Here is a 21630-nt window from a genome sequence, read left to right on the forward strand (position 1 = left end):
AAATCAGGATTCTACCATTAAAAATTCTAGAGTGGTCAGCTCAGTGCTTTTCCCTCCTTCCAGTTTCCTTCACTGATCCTGCTGTTGCAAACTGGTGTGTTTGGGAGATAGCACACCCTTCCAGGAACCTCAGAAAATACAGTAATTTACAAAAGGGATCAGAGATTTAGTGTCAGCATATGAAACTTTGCAAAGGGATGAGCAACAGAAGTATTAATGTTCCACCAAACTGGAACAATTTCTCTAACTTTTCCTTATGTAGACCTCCTGACTTGTATTTATTGTAATTGCACAGATAAAAGTCAAATTTTTTGTCACCTTCAGGATTTCATCAGCTTCCGTAAGTGTTAAGTATGAGCTAGGATAAATTCTTTTGAGGCTGACATTTCTCCCAAGACAACCTGTGCTTAGACCTTAGAGGAGTGGCTGAGAGATGCCCACATATTAGATTTTCTTCTGTGAACTTCAGCTTCTGATCTTATCCTGTTTATGTTCCATCTTAATCTTATGTTTATGTTCCATCTGTGACTCTGCTAACCATTCAAAGCCTTCACTATCAACATGGAAAACTACACTGTACCCCCAGACCTATTTATAAGTAGGAATGACCTTTAGAAGCCTCAGGACCCTGAAGTTCTGGAAAGGGAGCAAGCAAAACAGGTCCCAGAAACCAGGAAATTTGGCTGCCACCATTACTTTATTTCATTTGTGCATATTTCTAGGACAATGGTAGAACTGGTATTATTGGCTAACAAATTCCTTTGTTGGGTTATTAAGGGCTGGGGGGTCCACTTAACCCACTGCATTCCTCTGGTCTACACCAGCATACAATGGATTGTGATATAAGCAGAAGTAATCAGGCACAGAAGACCATCTCCCCCTTCCCATACCCTGTGCTCCGTTCATGGAGGATGTGCCTCCAGTCCTTGCCACTCCCAGGATCTGAGCAGGTGAGGTCGATAATTATCAAGCTCGTCTCCATGGAGCTTCGAACAGGTAAAGAGACACTTGGGCCACCAGGAGATATTACTATTTAGTTCTTAATTACACGAAAATAAAATCACATAAGTAAAAGCAAACACAGATACATGAAAGCCATTTACTCCTAGTTAACTCTTCAGGGTCCCAGGTGCTGGGGTTTGTAATTTCCCCTGACATCAGGAACTGAGGCAGGGGTGATGGAACTGGGTGTCAGGAAAATACTACTGATGGTCTTGGACTGCAGCAACATCTTTTTCCTATTTTCCCATAGTTTAATATTAGATCCTCTCCAGTTTTCTTCATGTGAATCAAGTGACCCAGTCAATCATGGTTCTATAATTATTATAGTGCCTTTGTAAGTGGATACTATTCAAGTCCCCTCACAACCCATGCAAAGGAGAGAGGGAAAGGGTGGGTTTGTATATATGTGGGAATGTAAATGATTTCATTAAGATTGAATTATGCTTTACTGAATCCCTCAGCACTCAAGTGCTACATCTCACTTGCAGAAGTGCCAGGGATACAACCAAGAGACTGGCCGAATAGTAGGAAGGCCAGAGGCATGAGTATTTAGAAAGGAATAAAAACAAACAAAAAAATACAAGGAAGAGACTTCTGTCTAGACCCTCCTTTCTAGCAGTTTCTGGCACCCAATATCATTCTGACAATGGGGAAGGGAGCAGCTTGCCAAGATCCATATGAAGCAGCCTTGAGGTTTCTGCCCTTTAACACTTCTCCCATTTCTCCCCAGCATCAAAGAAGGTACATGGTGAAGAAGTGAGTCAGACAGTGAGTGATCTGTAGTTATCCTGTGTGTGGCAAAGTTACCAGGACAAAAATTGAGTTCAGGGCTGTGTGCTTTTTAAAATTTGAGCCCAGTAAGGACAGAACCCTTTGGGCTTGTCCCTTACCAGACTGAAGAGGTTGTCCTTAGCTATTTTAAACATCCGAGGCTGGTAAGTAGTCTTGAGGATATTAACAGTCTGTTTTCTGGCAAATGTAATAACCACAACATCTTAAATCTTCTAACTCTCCTACTTCACACCTTTGAGGTAGAGGTAGGAGCCCTCCAGTGGAGAAGCCTCAATTCAGGCTGTACTTTGGAAAAAATATATCCTCAAGATACAGAAGGTTAAGTGGTTCTGCCCGGAGCTTTTATTTGGTGGTGGGAAGAGGCTATATATGGTCTGAGAAGGTCAAGAATACCTTAGAAAAGGTCCCCCCAGGCCAACTAGAGAGCTTCTTCCTCCATCTCATCCTGGGTGAAGATTGAGTGTAGACCTCACATGGGCACCTAGCTAGGAGGTCTTTTCTGAGTGGGTCCTCTGATGCCTGATTAAGTGATATCCTCTGCTGAAGCTTTTCCCACAGGTAGGGCAGGTAAATGGTTTCTCTCCTGTGTGTGTTCGCTGATGCCTGACTAGGTGGTCCCTCCGACTGAAACTTTTCCCACATTCGTTGCACCGGCAGGGCCTCACTGAAGCATGTCCTCTCAGATGCTTGGCAAATGCTGCACTATGGCTGAAGCAGCGCCCACACTCACTGCAGTGGTACAGCTCCTCAGCTGCATGTGTCTTCCGGTGTGCTAGATACCGCCTGTGGTCACTGAAGTCCTCTCCACACTCCCCACACAAGTAGGGTTTGCCCCCTAGGTGGATTCTTTGGTGTGTTGTTAGCACAGATTTCTGGCTGAAGCTTTTGCCACAAATGGTACAGAAGAAAGGTTTTTCTCCTGTATGTGTCCTCTGATGCCTGACAAGGTCTGAAGTCCAGCGGAAATGCTTTCCACAGTCTTCACATCTGTAGGGTTTCTCCACAGGTGGAGTTCTCTCAGCCTGAATCAGAGGTGTGGTCCCATCTACATTTTTTCGGTTTAGGGGATATTTGTAAGCAGTGTTCATCTTGTGAACCTTTTGGTGCCTGGCAAGATGTGAGCTCCGTGTATAACTTTTTCCACACTCCATACATTTATATGGTTTCTCTCCTGTGTGAGTTCTCAGGTGCCTAATAAGGTGGGAGTTACATGTGAAGTTTTTCCCACATACAGGACAGCCATGTTGCCTCCCTAACAGGGGGTGGACCGGCATGGTTTCCTGAAGATTCATGAAACTATTAGCTTGAGAAATATTTGTACCAAATCTTCTTTCATTAAATCTACTTGGATTATCTTCAAAGACTATGTCCCAGTCTGGTGTCTGGTGAATTTCTGGATCTCCCACAACAGATCTGTGCATATCCTCCAAACTCCGATCTTCTTGCTCAACACACTCTTCCTCATCTTCACTCCTATCTCCTGTAGAAGGGATGAGAGGAAAAAGGAGACATTATAACTGTAACAATGCTTTCTACACAATGAGGGGTATTTTTAAAAAGGGTTTTGGGAGGGCAAGACCATATTGACAGAAGCCTGTATTTCATATATGAAGAGGTGGGGAAAGAAGGAAATAATCAGTCCACTGAATGCCTGTCATGGGCCAGGCACCTTCTTATATGTCATAACATCAAGAAGCCTTAGCATAGCCAAATATCATTATCCTCATTTTGCACATGTGGAGACTGGGATTATGGGTTTAAGTGAATTGTGTAGTAAATGGTATAGCTGTGATTCTAGGAGTTTGTTTTATTTTTCTTTCATCATTTTGCAACGTCTATCCCTCAAACACATGATGGGAGGGGCGAAGAAGAGGAAAATGACAGAAGAGTCTGGCTTTCAGAGGGAGATGGCAGTAATGGCTGACATGTCAAAAGAACCAATGACAGGGCCCTAGAGGAGAGAGAAGCACTGACTAGAGGAACTGCCCACTCAGGGTGGTAAGACCCCTTCTGTCATTCCTCACCTGTGTAGGTAAAACTCAGGATTTCTGGCTCTTCAGGCTCTTGAGGCTCATGGATATCTGGGACCTGAGGCTCTTCTTCTCTAACCTGGGAGATATCATCTAGTCTGGGGATTGGAAATGCTGCTCAAGAAAGGGAGAACAGGACATCACGACTGGTTCAACACTTCCTTGTGTTAAGAGCAGATCTTTTCTGGTTGGTAGGTTGTAGAGCGAATACACAGCTCAGTTGGTCAAATCTTTGGTCTTTTGGAGCACCTCTAACCAAGAATTGCCTAACTCTTGCCTTCCTTGGGCCTTGCACCTGCAACTCAATAATTACACTGCTATAAACTTTACCCCTTTTTCCCATATTTAGGAAAGCACATTATCTCCATCTCTTTGCTTGTTTCAAAACTCATATGCTTACCACAAATATTTCTAAACTAAAGCTATAACACTATAGCTTTATTTTCTTGTTAGAGGTTTCCAGCCATTTTTTTAAAAAACATTTTCTCTCTTCCCTTTAACCTGGAAGAATACCATCTTCTTCCACTAAATAATCCATTAATTTCATTGGTGGGGTAAGCATAAGAAGTTCAGTGCATATAATCTAAGGCCTAGGATTCCTCAAATTTCCAACAGGAAAAAAGATCTCTGTACTTAGAAAGCTCTAGAAAAACGTGAAATTCCTTACACAGAGAGACCACAATTCCACAGTCTTCTTCCAAGACATATTCTCCATAGAACTCCTTCTGTGTTGGATCCAGATCACTCCACTGGTCCTGGGAGAAGCACACAGCCACATCCTTGAATGTCACCAGTCCCTAAAACAACAAGAGAGTCCAATCAAAATGTGAAGCTTCAGGTAGCCTTGGTTTGCTCTGGGATGAAAATCCTATGTACAGCAGGATCCATCTAGGAGACAAAAGTAATTCTAAATGGTCACAAGGCTTCTTCTCAGGAAACTGTGTCCTCCATTGGTGCCGCTTCCTAACTTCATAGTTTTGGGAACCACCGACCTTGCTCCTGCCCCTTGAACCCCCCTGTGTTCCCTCAGGACTGGTCTATGCTATTCTGCTGTAGGACATTGTTTAAAACCCAAGAAAGCTCTTAAAATCATCATTCAACTCCCTATTTGATGTTTAAATGCTACCTTCATCTTTGTAAAAATTTACTATCTCTAGGAAGCTTTCCTCAACCTACCCAATCTAACCTCTTATCAGGTACATAATCTATAGCATATATAAGACATTTTTCCTCAGCTAGACTATAATCTAAAATCACAGATGAATTATATTCCTTTTTTATCTAGTCACATGGTTTCAGGGCTCCTAACATGAGGAGCACAGCAGTAGAGAATTCTTACCAATGACTAACAAATTTACTTTAAAAACAAACGCTCTAACTTAAGAACCTAAAACTGTACAGAAAACAAAACAAAACAGTACAGGAGTGTTACAAGATAATCCCAAGATAACCCCATTTTTTTTTTTAGTCCCTCTGGTCAATGGCAAATAAACTGGCTGTGCTGCCTGAGGATACAATGAACACTAACAGAATCTATTTTCTCCCTCTTCCTACACACCTGCAGAACTGAGAACTTAAACTGGCAAAGAAGAGTGTAAATTTGCACCCTACCTGATTGGTTTAGCACATGACTAACACCCAGTAGGTATTCAAACAAGTTCTCTGTGGTGTAGAGGGAACTAGGGCGCACCTGTGACAGAGCAGTAAGAAGGGCAACCATCTCTGGGTCCCCAGAACTCCTCTCTGCAGGAAGGTCTGAGTCCTGGTGCACTGGAACCTCTATGAGGAAAAAAAAAGGCAGAGGTTAGCAAATACAGGGCATTGCCAAAACTGGTAAAAAGCCAAATATATCACATCATCTTTGGTTGTCAGGTAGCCTTAACTTCCTTGTTATGAGAATCAAGACGTTGGCCTTGATTCTCATCTTGAATCGAGACGAGGAAAAACGTCATTCCAACACCACCTGTAAGACCATTAAGATGGGTGTGATGACAGGCCTGTAATCCCAGGGACTCAGGAGGCTGAGGCAGGAGGACTGCGAGTTTGAGGCCAGCCTCGGCAATTTACTGAGGCTCTAAGCAACTTAGTGAGACCCTAAACAATTTAATGAGACCTTGTCTCAAAATAAAAATTAAAAAAGGCTCAGAATGTAGCTCAGTGGTAAAGTATCCCTGGGTTCAATCCCAATACCAAAAAGACCATTAAAAGTCAGGCATGGGAGCACATACCTGAAGTTTGTGGCCAGTCTTGGCAATTTAGCAAGACCTTGTCTCAAAAAAAAAAAAAAAAAAACAGAAAAAGAAAAAGAAAAAGGCACTGAGATGTAGCTCAGTGAAAGCAACCTTGGGTTCAATTCCCACTATTGCAAACAAAATAAACCAACAGAATGCCGAGAGCGCAACCAAGAATCCTGCTATTTAAACCTGGCCCCATTTTGGGGGAATTTTAGCTAGTACTATCTCTTGTCAACATCCAGGATTCCAGTGATCTCTTTCATTACAATCTACCCAGCCTCCATGCAGAAGAAACCCGCCCCCCCTGCGCTTCACAATCCGCCCTTCCTGCCAGGCTTCCCACCGCTCTCCTGCAGGAGCTGGAACTCCTCTTCATGGCGCAGGCTTCGCTCTTCTTGTGTCCCCACATCTGGGCTCCCGATGGCTTCCTCATGGAATTGTTCAGAGCTTGAGATCTGTGCCGAATCCTGTAGCTCACAAGGTGACTCAGGCTCTGCCCCTAAGTGCACTGTCTCCTCTGACAGGACTTCCTGGCCATGAACATGGACAGTCACCTGGGAATAATTCCAACCTCCAGTCACCGTGGAGTCAGAAGGAAATTCCTGGTTGTCACCAGGGCTTATTAGAAGAAGCTGCCTGGAGAAAAACTCTCAGAGGGCCCCAGACGAAGAGGGAAAACTCCAGTTCCACCGGGGTGTAAGAAGAGCTGAAGATTATCTCACCAGGACAAGGCGGGGACACTCAGGTACTGCACCACGTTCTCACTGCCCTCAACCCTCGCTCCCAACACCCAGGGCTCTGAGGCTCCCATCCTGCCTTCGCCTATCCCAAATGCAGTTGTCCGTGCTGTCTGCCTCCCCAGCTTAAAGTCCTGGAAAAGGGGTCTGAGACTGAGGGTCTAGAACCTTTGAGGAAGTCAAAAAATATTTTCCTCCCCAGGAACCCCAAGTTCATCATCCAAAGAAAGAAAACCAAAGCCATTACTCCTCTGATAGTCCCTAGGAATATGTTTCAAAACTCAGAAGGACACACTCATACACACACACACACACACACACCCCTGCCCTGTGGGGCTCATGGATCCAGGAGCAACCCCAAAGCAGAGCCGATTAAATTTAAAGGATAATTTATGGGGGCCCTGTGAGCCCTCCCCACAAATCCAGCCTTCCAGTATACAGTCCCCCTCCACATCACACAGATCAGGACTCCCCCTCCTCACCCACCGCCTTGGTCTCCTGGGTTGTTTCTGCAGACCCTCCACCAGCGTCACTGCCTCCTCGCCACTTTCTGGCCGCTGGCCCCGCACCCAGCTCTGCAGTTCCCCAGGCAGGACGGTGAGGAATTGCTCTAGCACAAGTAGTTCTAGGATCTGCTCCTTTGTCCTCCTTTCTGGCCTCAGCCACTGATGACAAAGTTCTCGGAGTCTGATGAGAGCTTCTCGAGGGCTTGCAGCTTCCTGGTAGCGAAAACGTCGGAAGTTCTGATGAGAGATCTCCAGCACAGGGTCATCCCTCTGTAAGACAGACTCTGGCCTGCAGGTGGAATCATCTTCCAGTTTCACCATCAAAATTCCCTCTTCTTCCCAAAGATCCAGGTCTTCTGGTTCCAAGGCTGTAGCCATTTCTGGCTCAGAGGTGTTCTCACACCATCTAGAGCTCACACTAAAAATCCCCGTCTCAGCCTGGACACCTCAAGTTTCTCCCAAGGGACCTGGGGTAGAGATATAAAGAATAGCTTAACTGAGATTATGCACAAGGATAACAGTTACAACTTTAATTGTAATCCTTACACAACAATCCTCTCCTCCAACTTCCACTGCCATATGTTGTGACAAGTTATAGTTGGGATAGAAAAATCCACGATTGAAGGCGTGGCCCTCTCCCCTATTTCCTAGGCAAGGATCCTTCTCTTTAGGGAAACACTGCATTTCTGTCACGACTGTTTCTACCTCTTAATTTCTAAGTATGTTTCCTCCACTTCCTCCCTGTTGGCTGCTTTAAATTTGGCCTTTGTCATGTCTTGCACAGACTATAGCCATGAATTCCTAATGGGCGCCCTGGAGTACTAAAATGAGCAGAGAAAGGGGTCTTATAACCTGCTAATCAAGTGGTACTGCTGGGTATGGTGGCACATGCCTGAAATCCCAGCAACTCAGAAGGATGAGGCAGGAGGGTTGCAAGTTCAAGGCTAGACTTAGCAAGATCATGTCTCAAAATAAAAAATAAAAGAGGTGAGGATGTAGGTCAGTGGTAGAACATTTGAGGTTTAATCTCCAGTATACCACACACACACACAACCCCAAAACAAACATGGTACTGACCATGGTATTTTCATAGTGTTTTATAGGCACACAGATATTTACATGTGTTAGCATGTGTGTACTGAGAAGAGACATGTCAATAGGACTGATGGAAATGGTAAAAGCTTATGGAGGCATATTCTGGGCTTATACACAATAATTTCTGTTAATGTGGGAATTTTCAGAGATATGAGGAAGAGATTACATGAGACAGTACTGAGAAAAGTTAACAGTGGTTGGCATGCAGGCACCCTAAAAGGCAGTATCTTTAATTGGATGACCCACAGACTTTCAAACTCAAGAGTTCAACATCAAATTTGTTATGCTAACTTTCAAAAACAACCTCTTCCTGACTTGGTGGATATCATCACTTATTAGGTGAATATTCAATTCTGTAATCTTTGGATTCAACTTTGAATTTTTTCCCACTGTTTATAGTTCCTTAAGCCCATTCTACCTCTTTAAGTCTATCAATCTGTTTCCTCCTCTTCCTTCCTGCTGGCTGCTTTAGTTGGAGCCCTCACCATTTCTCACCTGGACTCCTGCCATAACTTCCTAAGCGGGATTCTTGAAGTAGTCACCTGGGAGCAAAGTACAACAGAACTTTCGCATGCATTGTTCTTTTGGACATTGTGATTCAGGTAGTCTAGACAACTGCATCTTTAGAAATGCCACTTGCTGTTCTAATGTGAACTCTGCTGAGAACACTGAGGAAGGTGTGTAAGGCTAAGTGTGAGGATCCTGAGTTAGACTGCCTAGGTTTGAATCAAGGATCTATTGTTTACTAGATATGAGACCACAGTGGGACTGTGGGCAGATTTATTCTTATACTGATTTTGATTCCTTGGTTACACAATGAAGATAATAATGACAGCCATCTAATAGGGCTTCTACGAGGATTAAATCTATTCCTCTTTGAAATGCTTAGAAGAGTGATGGCATTCTAGGATTAACTACTGTTTTCCTAAATTATAGTTCCAACTACATTCCTCAGTATTTAAAAATAGTATCTTCTTGTTAGTAAAATCAATTCCAAATCGTGGTAATGGCAAATGAAGCATTTCACTTTCAGCTCCAATCTTTTTTTTTTTTTTTTTTTTGTCATACTGGGATTGAACATAGGGCACTGTACCCCTGAGCTATATCCTAGCCCTTTTTGTTTTTCATTTTGAGATAGGCTTTTTCTAAGTTGCTGAGAGTGGTCTTGAATTTGCAATTCTCCTGCCTTAGTCTCCCAAGTCCTGGGGTTACAGGCATGCACCCCTATTCTAGGCCCCAACTTATTTTTCAAGCTGTATCTCTTAGCCTGTTCTCTGTACTGGTCAGCTGTTAATAAATGCACCGCTCATCTCCACCAGCAGTCTGTCTTCTCAGGCCTCCCTGTCTTTTGAAGGCTGTTCCTTCGCATGGAGTAATCTTCCTTTCCTCAATGCTGCAAGGTGTGTTGCTATTTCTTAACAGGTTCTCTCTCTTCATTCATGAGACTTATTTAGGTTCTTAGCAGTTCTCATTTGGATTACTTCAACTGCCTCCATATATGAGCAACCTGTCTCCAGAGTTGTGACCTTCAAGTTACCATCCACTGTATCATCAATATGAATTTTCATGGTAAATCTGGTCATGTCCCTCTCCTGCATAAGATCCTTCTTTTCTGTCTTGGAGGTGAACAGACTTCTATGTATTATATATCAGACTGACTTTCATCTTGTTCCCTTTGCTCTCTTTGCTAATCCTTACGTGTGTGGACACATACACCTCCAGTGTACATGCAAAATACACAAAAGTCCCACTCTAGCTTTTGGACACGCTTCTCCTTCTGACTCTGCTAAATTTCTGACTTTAGTTAAATTTCACTTATGTTTCAAGCTGTAACTCAGACTTTGTGTCTTCTTGAGTTATTTTCTTTGATCCCACTTCCCCTACCCTTAAACATAGTTAGACACCACTTAAGTGCTTCCAGGGCAACCTGGGCACATTTCTATCATAGGGTATGTCATATAACAGACATTCTTCATTTTTCCTTGAAACTCCTTTAAGTCACCAATACCAATAAAAGTACACAATAAATGCATTTAAAACAACCTTCACTCTGAGGGGTTTTTTCCTTCTTTAACAGAAAGAACAAATTTTTCTTTCATTATGCTTCTATACTTTTTTTCTTTTTTTAAACCGATATTGTTAATTCTAACTTCTAAAATAATGTCTTGAAAATTCATCCATGTCTTCACCTCCACTGCCATTCTTCTATGGAGCCATTAGAATGTATTAGCAGGACTTGTAAAACAATGATCATATCCTTACCCCCTAAATAGTTCCAGCATATGACAAGCACTGATACTCTGAATGGACAACATAGATCAAATTTCAGGACTGGGGTTCTCGGTCCTGTCCTTCTCTAGCACAGAGTCCACAAGCAGAGTCCATCATTTCTCAATCTTTCTGTGCTGCACTACAATTGCTTGTGAGTGATCTTTTAGTTACCCAGTTCATTCTTATCAGCTGTGTCTCACCTACTGTTGAACTTCAAATTAGTTTATGGTCAATAATCATACTATTCATTTTATTCTTTCATAAACCTCTTTCCATTTATGCTTTCACTTTTTAATTAACCACCATTATTTGCAACATATTTCCAGCCTATTTTAGATAGTTCCATAATTCCTAGATCTTCTTTAACTAATTTTCTCAGGCTTTCTACATCATGGTGGTTTGTCATTTTTAAATTTTATGCCCATCTTTTTCTTTGGGAGTCCTAGGCCTTAGGTTGTAAAAGTAAGCCTTTTGAATGGAATTTCATTTGCTTCTACCTAAATGCTAACAGTTTCAATGATTTTAGATGTTTCCATATTAATTTCTCATAGTGTTCCTGAATTACATTTTTAGGATATGATTTGGACCTCTGCCCTCAAGTGAATGTTGTCCTACCCAAAGCTATGGAAAGCCATTCCCTTGTACTTTTACTGCCTGAGAGGCTGATTTTCATGGAAGGGGTAGCTCTTCAAGGTCCCAGGTTGGCAGACTGCTCAATTCCATAACCTCTACATGCTCCACCGTCACCTCAAGTCATACCTTTGATGGAACACAAGTATTGAACCCTCAACTCTAGAAATCTTATCTTGGTTTAAAATATACTTGGGCCAGGGTAGAGTCAGCTTTTACTCCTGTAGCTTTTAGTTCTTTATACTTCTGGAATCTATACATTCATCCTTTAGTTTCTGAGACAGAGAAGAGGAGCACGGACAGGTAGGCACAGTAGTTTAATAACAGGCAGGAGGCCCCTGCACACTACCTATACTTGTAACATTACACAAAGGTCTGAGTGGTGAACTTTCTCATATACGAAATCTGCCAGTGGCCTCACATTGTCTTTACTATGACATTTAAACTCTTTAAAATTTAATACTTGGAGCACCTTCAAGACCTGGTCCCTGACTACCTCTTTTCTCCCATGACTGTCCCTCCTATTGAAAGTTATTGCTCAAATTATGGTTTTATCTCCCTTTTCAATTCTCTCACTGGGCTTTTCTGATGTTGCTCATTGTCTGAAATACCCCTTTGCATTTCCTCTCTTGCTTAACTCCTTCAGATCTCACTGCTCCCAGAATGTCTTCCCTGGTCCTTTAGATTACGTGGCCATAGGAATGTGTGCCCCACAAAGCATAGCATCTGTTGGAGAAATTGTTCCTCTGGCTATCGCTGTTGGATTCACTGGACTGTAAGCTCAGGGATATGCTATGCCTGCTCAATGCCTGTCCCACAAGATGTACTCACTGTGTATGTGATGAATGCAGAGAACACTTACTGAGTTTTTCTAAGTTTGTCTCTGGAAGGGCAGATATTATGTCATATTAATCCTTATTTCTTCCTTTGTCTAGCAAACTGTTATGGACAAAGGAACAAATAAGGAGAGATTTATTATTTTGCATTGTGAATAAAAGAGAACATCCTTAGTGGTTCCCCAAATGATGGAACCACATTTCATTAAAAAGAATCTTCAGATCACCCTGGGGATAATTCAAATATTAGTTACACAAACAGGGCATGTGAAAAAAAAATAATTTTCCTTTGAGAATCTGAATCAACTTTAGTAAGTAAAACCAGATATTAAGTAATTTAATGCAACTATGCATTGATTACTTATCCAGACAAAGCTTTCCAACACCTGCCCCTGCCCCTACTCCACCCCACCACATTCCCACCTCTGCACAAAGGGGAGAGAAGACAGAATTGATACAGAGTCTTCTGCTCTATGTATCTGCACACCACCATCACGCTCTAACAAAAGGATCTCCATTAAGATAAAAATCTGAGTAACAATGCCAGCCATTGTTCTCATGTAGCACTAGGTACAAGAGATTCCATACTAAGAATGCTACAACATAGGTACTGATAGAAGGGTTCCTCCTCAGACAGCTTTGCTCTCTAGAAAAAAAATGCATAAGATCTGCTGGGGTTTTAGAATGTCCTGTGGAAATTACAAGTTGAGATTTCTGTTGCTGGCTTTGCATTCACTTTTGCTGCCTAAAAAGATGAAGGAAAACAGATCAGCAAAAGTGGCAATGAAAGGTTTGAGGAGTCCTGGAGTGAGCCAAGAGATGGGGAAGAACAGGAGGCATGATGGTGGTGTGCAGAGTACCAGCACAGGCACCCAAGGAGGTACATTCCAGCAGGAATCCCAAATTACTGGAACTACTCTAGGGTTTTGTGAGCTAACATAAATAAGAGACTCCTCTGTAGATAACCACCCTCTTGATTCAATGGATTATTTGAGATCTGAGAGAGCCTTATGAACTAAAATGTGCTGTGAAAAGACAGAACATGGAAGCTGTGTTTGTACTCTACAATTCATGGGACGCATCACACAAGTCTGGTCTTCAGATTTGTTGCTCTTCTTACTCTAATGATTTGCTTCAGTGTCTGCCCTTGGAATGGTTCCACAGTTAAGATAAAAACTGGACATCAGAATCCTACAGAGAAAGTGTGAAACCAGGTCAGGAAAGTAAAAGACATGGTCCCCAAATATGCTAAAAACAATGTCTGTAGATACATTTAAGCCTGGGCAGTTCCCATGACCGGGTCTCTTCAATGTGTGTTCCTGGAATGCATGCGACATGTTTGGAGAAGATCATAGAGGAAGACAAGATCTTTCCTCTATTCTCTGCTCAGTCATCCCTCCATATCTGAAGGTGCCACATGCCAGTGAATATTCTAACTCAATTCTCTAAATGACAGCAGAAAACCACAGGCAAAGAAAGAATATTGAGTTCTCTACTTTAAAACACTATTAGCAAGGAGTGATTTTTCTGGACACTACATGACAAAGTTTTTTCCTACCCATGGGAAACATGATGATCTGCATATTTACTGGCAAATAATTAATCTTCAGAAGAAAAGAGGTAGTTAGATTTGAATTATTATATAGTAGATACTGATAACCCTAACCGTAGGCCCAGTCTGGAAATCGGAATAAGACTGCTCGCTGAGCCTAAGACCTTTCAACAGCTCTCCTCACTGTTCCAGAACAGAAATACACCAATAAAACTGTAAACTGCTCTCTTCCAATGTCACTGTTTTATAAAATTAAGAGAATAAAATAATATGATACCTCTACTGGAAAAATTCTCTTCTATTTTTTGTTTGTTTGTTTTTGGTACCACGGATTGACTTTAGGGACACTCAATCACCGAGCCACATCCCCACCTCTTTTTTGTATTTTATTTCGAGGCAGGGTCTCACTGAGTTGCTTAGCACCTCTCTATGTTGCTGAAGCTGGCTTTGAACTCATGATCCTCCTGCCTTAGCCTCCCAAGCCACTGGGATTATAAGCGTGCAGCATGCGCCACTGTGCCCTGGATCAATTCTTTTTTATTCTTATTTTGATTATCCTATATCCAGATTTTCCATGTAATGGTTAGGGGTTTTGGAGTCCTAGGTTTGAATCCCTACCCTTGCTTATTAGCCATGTGAAACCTTGCACAGTTATTTTAAGGAGTAAATGAATTAACCCACAAAAATTCTTCAGCATAGAATCTGGCATAGGATAGGTGCTCAATATATTTTATTCTTTTCCTTCAAGCTCTTTTAAATCCTTTTGACAGAAAGGCAAAATTTAAATGATAAACAAGTGAACAATCCTTTATTTCACAATTACAAAGGTTAGAATGCACAGGGAAAATCTTGATTTAATGTCCTAGCATAGAGTATTAAACCAAAGCAAAAACAAACAGTCCTTACTTTGAAGGCCCTATAAACTATGATTAAATCAAAGTCTTGAACACATGTGATGGAACCTTAAAAACAGATAGCTCTCCTGGAAAAGAGTGTCAGCAATGCTTAGTAACATCAAAGTCCCCTCCCCTTCCTATAAGCGGCAGGAGGCAATATGTGGCAAACTCAATGAATATAACCAAGAAGTCCTATGAAAACCAAGAAGGCAAAAGGAATGAAAGGAAACAGATTATCTGACTTTGGGCCTTCTAATGTATCATGCTGAACCATCGACCATGTGGAAAATTACTATTTTGTGGTTTGAAACCAGGACCTTGATTGCTAGAAAACACTCTACCACTGAGTTATATCCCCAGCTCCACAAAAACCTTATTGCTTTAAAATATTTTTGCCAGTCAGACACAATGGCACATGCCTATAATCCCAGCAACTTGGAAGGCTGAGGCAGGAGAATCCCTAGTTTGAGGCCAGCCTCAGCAACTTGGAGACTCCATCCCAAAATAAAAAAACAAAAAGGGGTGGGGATGCAGCTCAATGGTAAGTGTCCTGGGTTCAATCCACCATACCAAAATAAATATATAAATATGTTTATTTGTCAATGAATTTTTTTCCTTCATAAAAGTAATATTTGAGTAGCAAGGAGACAAAGGGCTCAAAGCTTATAACAGTAGCTTAAGTAACAGAATAAGGTGTAGAGAAGCGAAAGAAAGGAAAAATAAAAAAGATAGTGGTATAAGAAGGTCAATGTGGGAAGACACAAATGTTTTCTAACCTGAAATCTTGGTGATTCTGTGGACAGCAGTTAGGTTTTAATGTAGGTACAAAATGTCATTGAAAGTAAAGGTAAACAAGAAAATGTAAGATAAAAACCTTAATTCACTTATTTCTAATTAAAATGTTTCTCTATAGTTGTATACTCAGGCCTATGAAGCAATATTAAGACAGTAAACAGTTTTTGCCAGGTACATGGTGCAATCCTATAATTCTAGGTACCTGGAAGGCAGAGGCAGGAGGAGCTCAAGTTCCAGACCAGTCTGGGTAACTTAGCAAGATCCCGTCTCAAGACAAAACTGACCTCAAATTCAATTCCCTGTTACCCCTGCCCCCAAAGACAGTAGACAACTCTGCCTGCAAAGGTAGAGGACTTGCATTTTACCCCCTTGTTCTACTTTGTAAAGATCTCAGTCAAGTCACATCAACTCATTTAGAAGATAGGGATGATTTTCTACCTAAAGGCAGCGAATTGGACTTGCCTTTGAGAAACTGTCCAGATTTTTGATGATTATAAGGAGGGTCTTTGAGAGGAACATGGACATGTGGCTTGTTCATTGAATTATTAGTCTATAATATATCAGTGTAGGATGGTGAAAGGGATTTATTTAAGAGTTGAGCAGTACCAGAACCAAACACAGATTTTGAGAGGCCAGAGTTAAACATTTGTCCATGATGATCGGGTTGGTTAATTTTCAACATGAAGCTAGGTGTTTTTTTTTTTTCGTACCGGGGATTGAAACCAGGGACACTTAACCACTGAGCCACATCCCCTGGTCTTTCTACTTTATATTTTGAGACAGGGTCTCACCAAGTTTCTTAGGACCTCGCTAAGTTGCTGAGGCTGGCTTGGAACTTGTGATTCTCTTGCCTCAGCCTCCCAAGTGGCTGAGATTACAGATGTGTGCCACCATCTTTTAACCTTAAGGGATGTTAACCCAGAATCAGCTACTGACCTAAATAAAGCAGATCAATCTTTTTCTTTTTTTGGTGGTACTAGGGATTTAACCCAGGGCTGTATCCATACTAAGCAAATGTTCTACCACTGAGCTATACCCCCAGTCCTTTATAAGAAGACTTATTTTGAGACAGGGTCTCACTAAGTTGAAGAGGTTGTGAACCTCCTTGCTCAGCCTCTGGAGTAAGCTGGGATTACAAGTGTGCACCACCATTCCCAGTTTTAGGTCAACCATAAAGCCTCAGTTAAAAGTATCGCAAACTCCTCTGAAACAGGGGTCAAGAAGGAACATCAAGCCTGACGCCCACCCTGATGAGGGCAGCACCTCTTATGTGGCAGCCAGAATTAAACTACATGTATTCAATTCCTGTAACAAACATGGTCAACGTCAACTAGAGGAAACATTTAATGGGAAATAACAGGATGACGTATCACAAATAATGCCCAATTTGAGGTGTTGATAGGATAACTCAGAACAAGTCAATTCAAAAGTCAATTACTGTTTTTGCCACTGCAATTAACACATCCTCTCAGGATACCCCCCGATGCCTCCAGGTGACTTCCTTCTGGCTTTCCCGAAAGCTCCACTACTCGGATGAGACACACAGGATGGGAGTAGTGCCTGAACTGGAGAAATCTGAAGAACCAGGTTTTACTGTCAACTCAGTCATAAGCCAAGGAGACAGAGTCATTTTGAGTGTGAACACAGATTATTGTTTTCTACTATGAGCACTAACTCTGAGCACAAGCATGTATTCTCAGTGCCTACCATTGTGTCGACTACTTTGCAGAAAAGGAGCCCAATAAATGTGTATTGAATTCAATTAAGTTTTTTCTATTTCTTCTCCACTAACTTCGATATAGAAGCAATGAAAATTCAGAACCTTGGGTGTCAGGGCTTCTGGGTAAAAATCATTCACAAGAAGAGTTGTGGGAATTTGACATTAGCATTTATTCCAATTTCAAGTGGCAATATCAGTGAGGTCCATCCTGCTTTACTTGGGGTAGAACATTAGCAGACAAACTCTGTGAGGGGGAGAGTGCAGGGGATAGAGTTCATTCAGTCCACAAACGTCTATTAAGCCTCAATCATGTGTCCTACACTATTTTCATGGAAAAAAAGAAAAAGAACAGGCTCTGAGCTTGAGGAATTTAGGGGTAATTAACAAATGGCAGGGCAGGCTGGGTTGTGGCTCAATGGTGGAGCGCTTCCTTAGCATGTGTGAGGCACTGGGTTTGATTCTCAGCACTGCATATAAATAAATGAATAAAAGAAAAGTCCATCAACAACTAAAAATATATTTAAAAATAATTTTAAAAAAAAGGAAATAAGGACTTTACCAATACTTAAATTCATAGCAAAAACCTAGAATGTGGGTGTAATCTATATGATCAAAATGGGAATCTCCTATCAAGAGAATTATGAAAATTATGAGAAAAAGCCATCAATATTTCATCTGAAATGTGGCATAAAGATAATGTAGTATTCATTTTTTTTTTTTTAAGGTAGGGTACCAGGGATTGAACTCTCAGGGCACTTGACCAACAAGCTACATCTCTAGCCTTATTTTGTATTTTATTTGGAGACAGGGTCTTACCGAGGTGCTTAGTGCCTTGCTTTCTCTGAGGCTGGCTTTGAACCTCCTGTTTCAGCCTTCTGAGTTGCTGGGATTACAGGCATGCACCACCATGCTCGGTTCATTTTTTCTTTTTTAAAGCACACTTAATTTTACAAAAGAACCCAGACCCTGGGTGCAGTGGCACTGCCTGTAATCCCAATGACTCTGGAGGCCAAAGCAGGAGGATTGTAACTGCATTTAAGGCCAGTCTGGGTAACTTAGCAAGATCCTGACTCAAAACAAAAAGAAGATGTAATTTGGTGGAACAGTACCCCCTGGTACTGAGAGAAATTAAATTAACAGTATCCCAGTACTGAGAGAAATTAAAAAGAACCCGTACACAAGTGGTGAAATTTCCCACAAAGTACCAGACTACTACTAGCTTCCAGCACAGAAGTACTCAAAAGTCTTCTGGTATCCAAATCTCTGCAACATTTATATCACAAAATTTGGTCAAAGGTAGTGGTTCTTAAAGTGATGAATCCACACCAGCGCTGATCACTTAAGACCCTGTTAAAAATGCAAATTATGACATTCCAGCACAGACCTACCATCAGAAACTCTGGGGGTGGGCCCCAGAAATCTGTGTTTAAGAAGCCTTTCAGATACTTTAAGAAGATAAGTTTTGAGAACCACTACCTAAGGCAAAAGAAGTAATGGAAGGTACATGCAGAATGGATCCAACTTTTTCAGTGTTGGCCAAATTAAAGGAGGGTTTGCTGGTAAAAAGACAGTCAAAGCAGAAAGTGTAGAATTGTTTCATGTTTTATGTCTATGTCAAATTAACTGGGGAAAAAAAAACCATTGTAAGCCTACAACTTACCTTGTCAGTATAGTTTGTAATGTGTAAGAATCCCTCACATTGTAGTAAACCTTGCTGTGTCCTTGAAATGACTGTCTACTGCAGGATAGTATTTAGAGAGAGTGCAAAATGGGGATAGCTGGAGGAGAAAGGGGGAAAAGATTATGCATCCTAGGTGTCTGGTCCTAGGAGAAAATATTTCTACTCTCCCTTCAACCCTGCTCACCAACTTATGATAGACAGTGATAGCAGTAAGCTATCACTAATATCCATGAACCCAAACTACTGTGCTGTCTCACACTAGCCCAATAAACCTCCCCTAGCTATCTAAAGGGCTTTCTCATCAAAGCCCATTGGGTGGCTTGCAAGAGAAGTGGAAGGAAAGATGAGAGACCCCACTAGCATTCCTTGTAGCTCTGAAGGTAGCTGCCCTGGGTGTCACCTGCAAAGTATGGACAGAGAAAAACCAGCAGCTCTAAGCCTACCCTCTCAGCAAGAGCCTTGATGTGGCACTGCTACTCTGGACCAAGGTGGTTCAAGCAGTACCAGGCCTAAGAGACTCCTTTTGGTGAGACCAGCACAGAGACCAAGGCAGACAGGGTTATCAAAGTGCCTAAGAGATAAGAACATTCAATGCTGGGCTGGGGAGAGGCGGACTGGGGATGACCCCTTTCTGAGAAAACAGCATATCCATGGCATACAAATTAAACTTTTAGTCAAGCCAGACAAGTCGTGGATACACCCCTGCTAAAGGTAACTGGTGTTGAGAAGAGGTACCCAAACTGGATGTTAGGGGCAGGAGGAGAGAATCTGCAAGGGGAGACAGCAGCACTAGCCTGAAAGGAAGCTCAGGGTCTCTGACAGCGGCAGCCCAAAAACCACAAATCAGATGGGCTCTAAAGCGCAGTGTGATCACAGGTGATAAGATCACGGGCGAGTGTATCTGCATGTGTTGGAGGAGTGGTTGGTGAAAGGAGATGGGGCTCTGGGCAGGGAGCCCTGCGGAGAGAGGATTCTTGAGCAATCTAGAGGCGGGGTAAGAAGAGGCAGCGGAAAAATCAAGGGGCCCAGACCACTCCTCCCTCGGTTCCGCTGGGGAGGGAGGGCAGTTGGCGTGGAAGCAAGAGGAGGGACCGACGGCGTTTCTGCAGGCCCCAGGAGACGGAGGGCGGTGGCTAGAAAAAGAAGGAAACCTGGAGCGCCATCCACGTCTCCGAAGGTCCTGGCTCTGGCCTCAAGGAGACACCGAGGCTACAGCGCGTCCGCCCCGCCAGGACACCGCCGCCACTCGGTCCCCGGGACAGCGCGATTTCCCCGGGCTCTGGGGGGCGGGGTCTCCGGTCCCTCCCCTCCTCCCAGCCCGGCCCTGCCCTGCCCGGCTCTGCCCCGCGCGGCGCGGCCCGGCCCAGCCCCCAGCACTCACGGCTCCGGCAGCTCCGGCGGCTCCTCCCCTGCCGCGGCTTCTCCTCCACCCACTCCGGGCCGAAGTAGCGGCGCCGGATCCGAGCCGCGCGGGACCTAGCGGGTCGGAACACGTGGGGCCTTTGCGCCCGGAACCGGAAGTGGCTCCTCGCCCCGCCTCCTGGCCGCGCTGGAGCCTTTCTAAGCGGTGGGAGGGTTGGTCCTCTGTGTGCGCCGCCTGAATGGGAGATAGGTGCTTCCCAGATATACAAGTGAGAAAAAGTTAGTTTTTCCCGGACCTTTGCGTCCCCGCCGCTCTGCAGCGAATACATCGACACGCTGGGCCTTCTTTTAGCGTGCATACCTTCCGCAGGGTTTCTCTCGTCTTTATTTGATCCTTTATGTTTATTTTGGTTTTGGGTGTCTATCCCTCTGTGTATTTCTCTTGATGTATTTATTTTTTCTGTGCTTTCTCCTTTGAAGCCGGGCAGAAAGGAGAGGAGCTTTGAGTTTGAATATTGGCTTTTGCATTCATCATCAGCTGCAGGACCTCAGGCAGTTATCTCTACCTTTCTGAAATTTATAGAGTTCCTCTTGTAAAATGAGCATCATGATACTGTTGCTCTGAGGACTAAGTAAGAACTGTTGGGAACATAGTGGATACTCAGAATAGTTGTTATTTTTCTCTTTTCCTGTGAATGTTTGTGTTTCCCGATGCCATTTGTTCATTTTTGTCTGGGTTGATGACATTTCTGCCTCTGCCTGCCATTCTGTCTTTTCTCTGCTTCATATCTGTCTTGCTTTATAAGCCACTTCTCCAGGTGCCGTGTGCAGGCTTTCTCTTCCCAGCTGTGTCTTACACAGTTCATTTTCATGGGACACATTGCTGAAATCTGTACTGTTTTGAACCAAACACGTTAATAATTTTTGGTGGAGGGAGAGTCGTAGTAGGGTTCTCTGTGAAACAACTGGTAGGATATTATAGATATATAAATGGAGATTTATTATAGGAATTGACTCATGCAATTAGGGGGCTTTTAAGTCCTAGCATCTCTGTAAACTGGAGAATAGGGGAAGTTGGTGGTATAATTCAGCTCTAATTTGAAGGCCTGAGAACAGGGTAGGGGTGTGAGGTAAGGTACCAATGAAAGTTCAAGAATCTGAAGGTTAAACACTCTGATGTCCTAATACAGGAGTAGATGGATGTCCCAGCTCAAAAAGAGACTGAGTAAGCTGAATGCAATAGCATACACCCAGCTACTCAGAAGACTGCCACAGAAGGATTCCAAGTTTGAGGCCAGCCTCCACAACTTTGTAAAACCTGTCTCAAAGTAAAGTTTGAAAAAAGGCTGGGGATGTAGCTCAGTAGTAGAATGCCCCTGAGTTCAATCCCCAGTATAGGAAACAAACACACACACAAACAAAACAAAACAAACAACAACAACAACAAAAAAGAAAACAAGAAAGAAGAGAAGAAAGGAGAGAAGTGAATTT

The 21630-nt window shown here is 42.8% G+C and overlaps 1 protein-coding gene across 5 annotated transcripts; it reads right to left on the reverse strand.

Moving 5' to 3' along the window:
• Positions 1–458: 458 nt before the first annotated feature.
• ZNF202 (zinc finger protein 202) lies at positions 459–20697 on the reverse strand. 5 transcript variants are annotated; one of them, XM_079105288.1, is made up of 8 exons: positions 20159–20691; positions 18757–18874; positions 7278–7768; positions 6402–6612; positions 5515–5603; positions 4492–4621; positions 3819–3938; positions 459–3274 (listed from the first exon to the last, which is right to left on the reverse strand). In XM_079105288.1, the coding sequence occupies exons 3-8, from the start codon at positions 7677–7679 to the stop codon at positions 2280–2282; spliced, it is 1947 nt and encodes a 648-aa protein (XP_078961414.1). In that variant the 5' UTR covers positions 7680–7768; positions 18757–18874; positions 20159–20691; the 3' UTR covers positions 459–2279. The 5 variants fall into 5 exon arrangements, with proteins under 5 accessions (XP_078961414.1, XP_078961413.1, XP_078961415.1 ...); XM_079105287.1 differs by lacking the exon at positions 20159–20691 and adding an exon at positions 19929–20128; XM_079105289.1 differs by lacking the exons at positions 18757–18874; positions 20159–20691 and adding an exon at positions 8815–9425.
• Between the last annotated feature and the right edge of the window lie 933 nt (positions 20698–21630).

The sequence above is a fragment of the Sciurus vulgaris genome, assembly GCF_902686455.1.
Source record: "Sciurus vulgaris genome assembly, chromosome: 11".
NCBI lineage: Eukaryota > Metazoa > Chordata > Mammalia > Rodentia > Sciuridae > Sciurus > Sciurus vulgaris.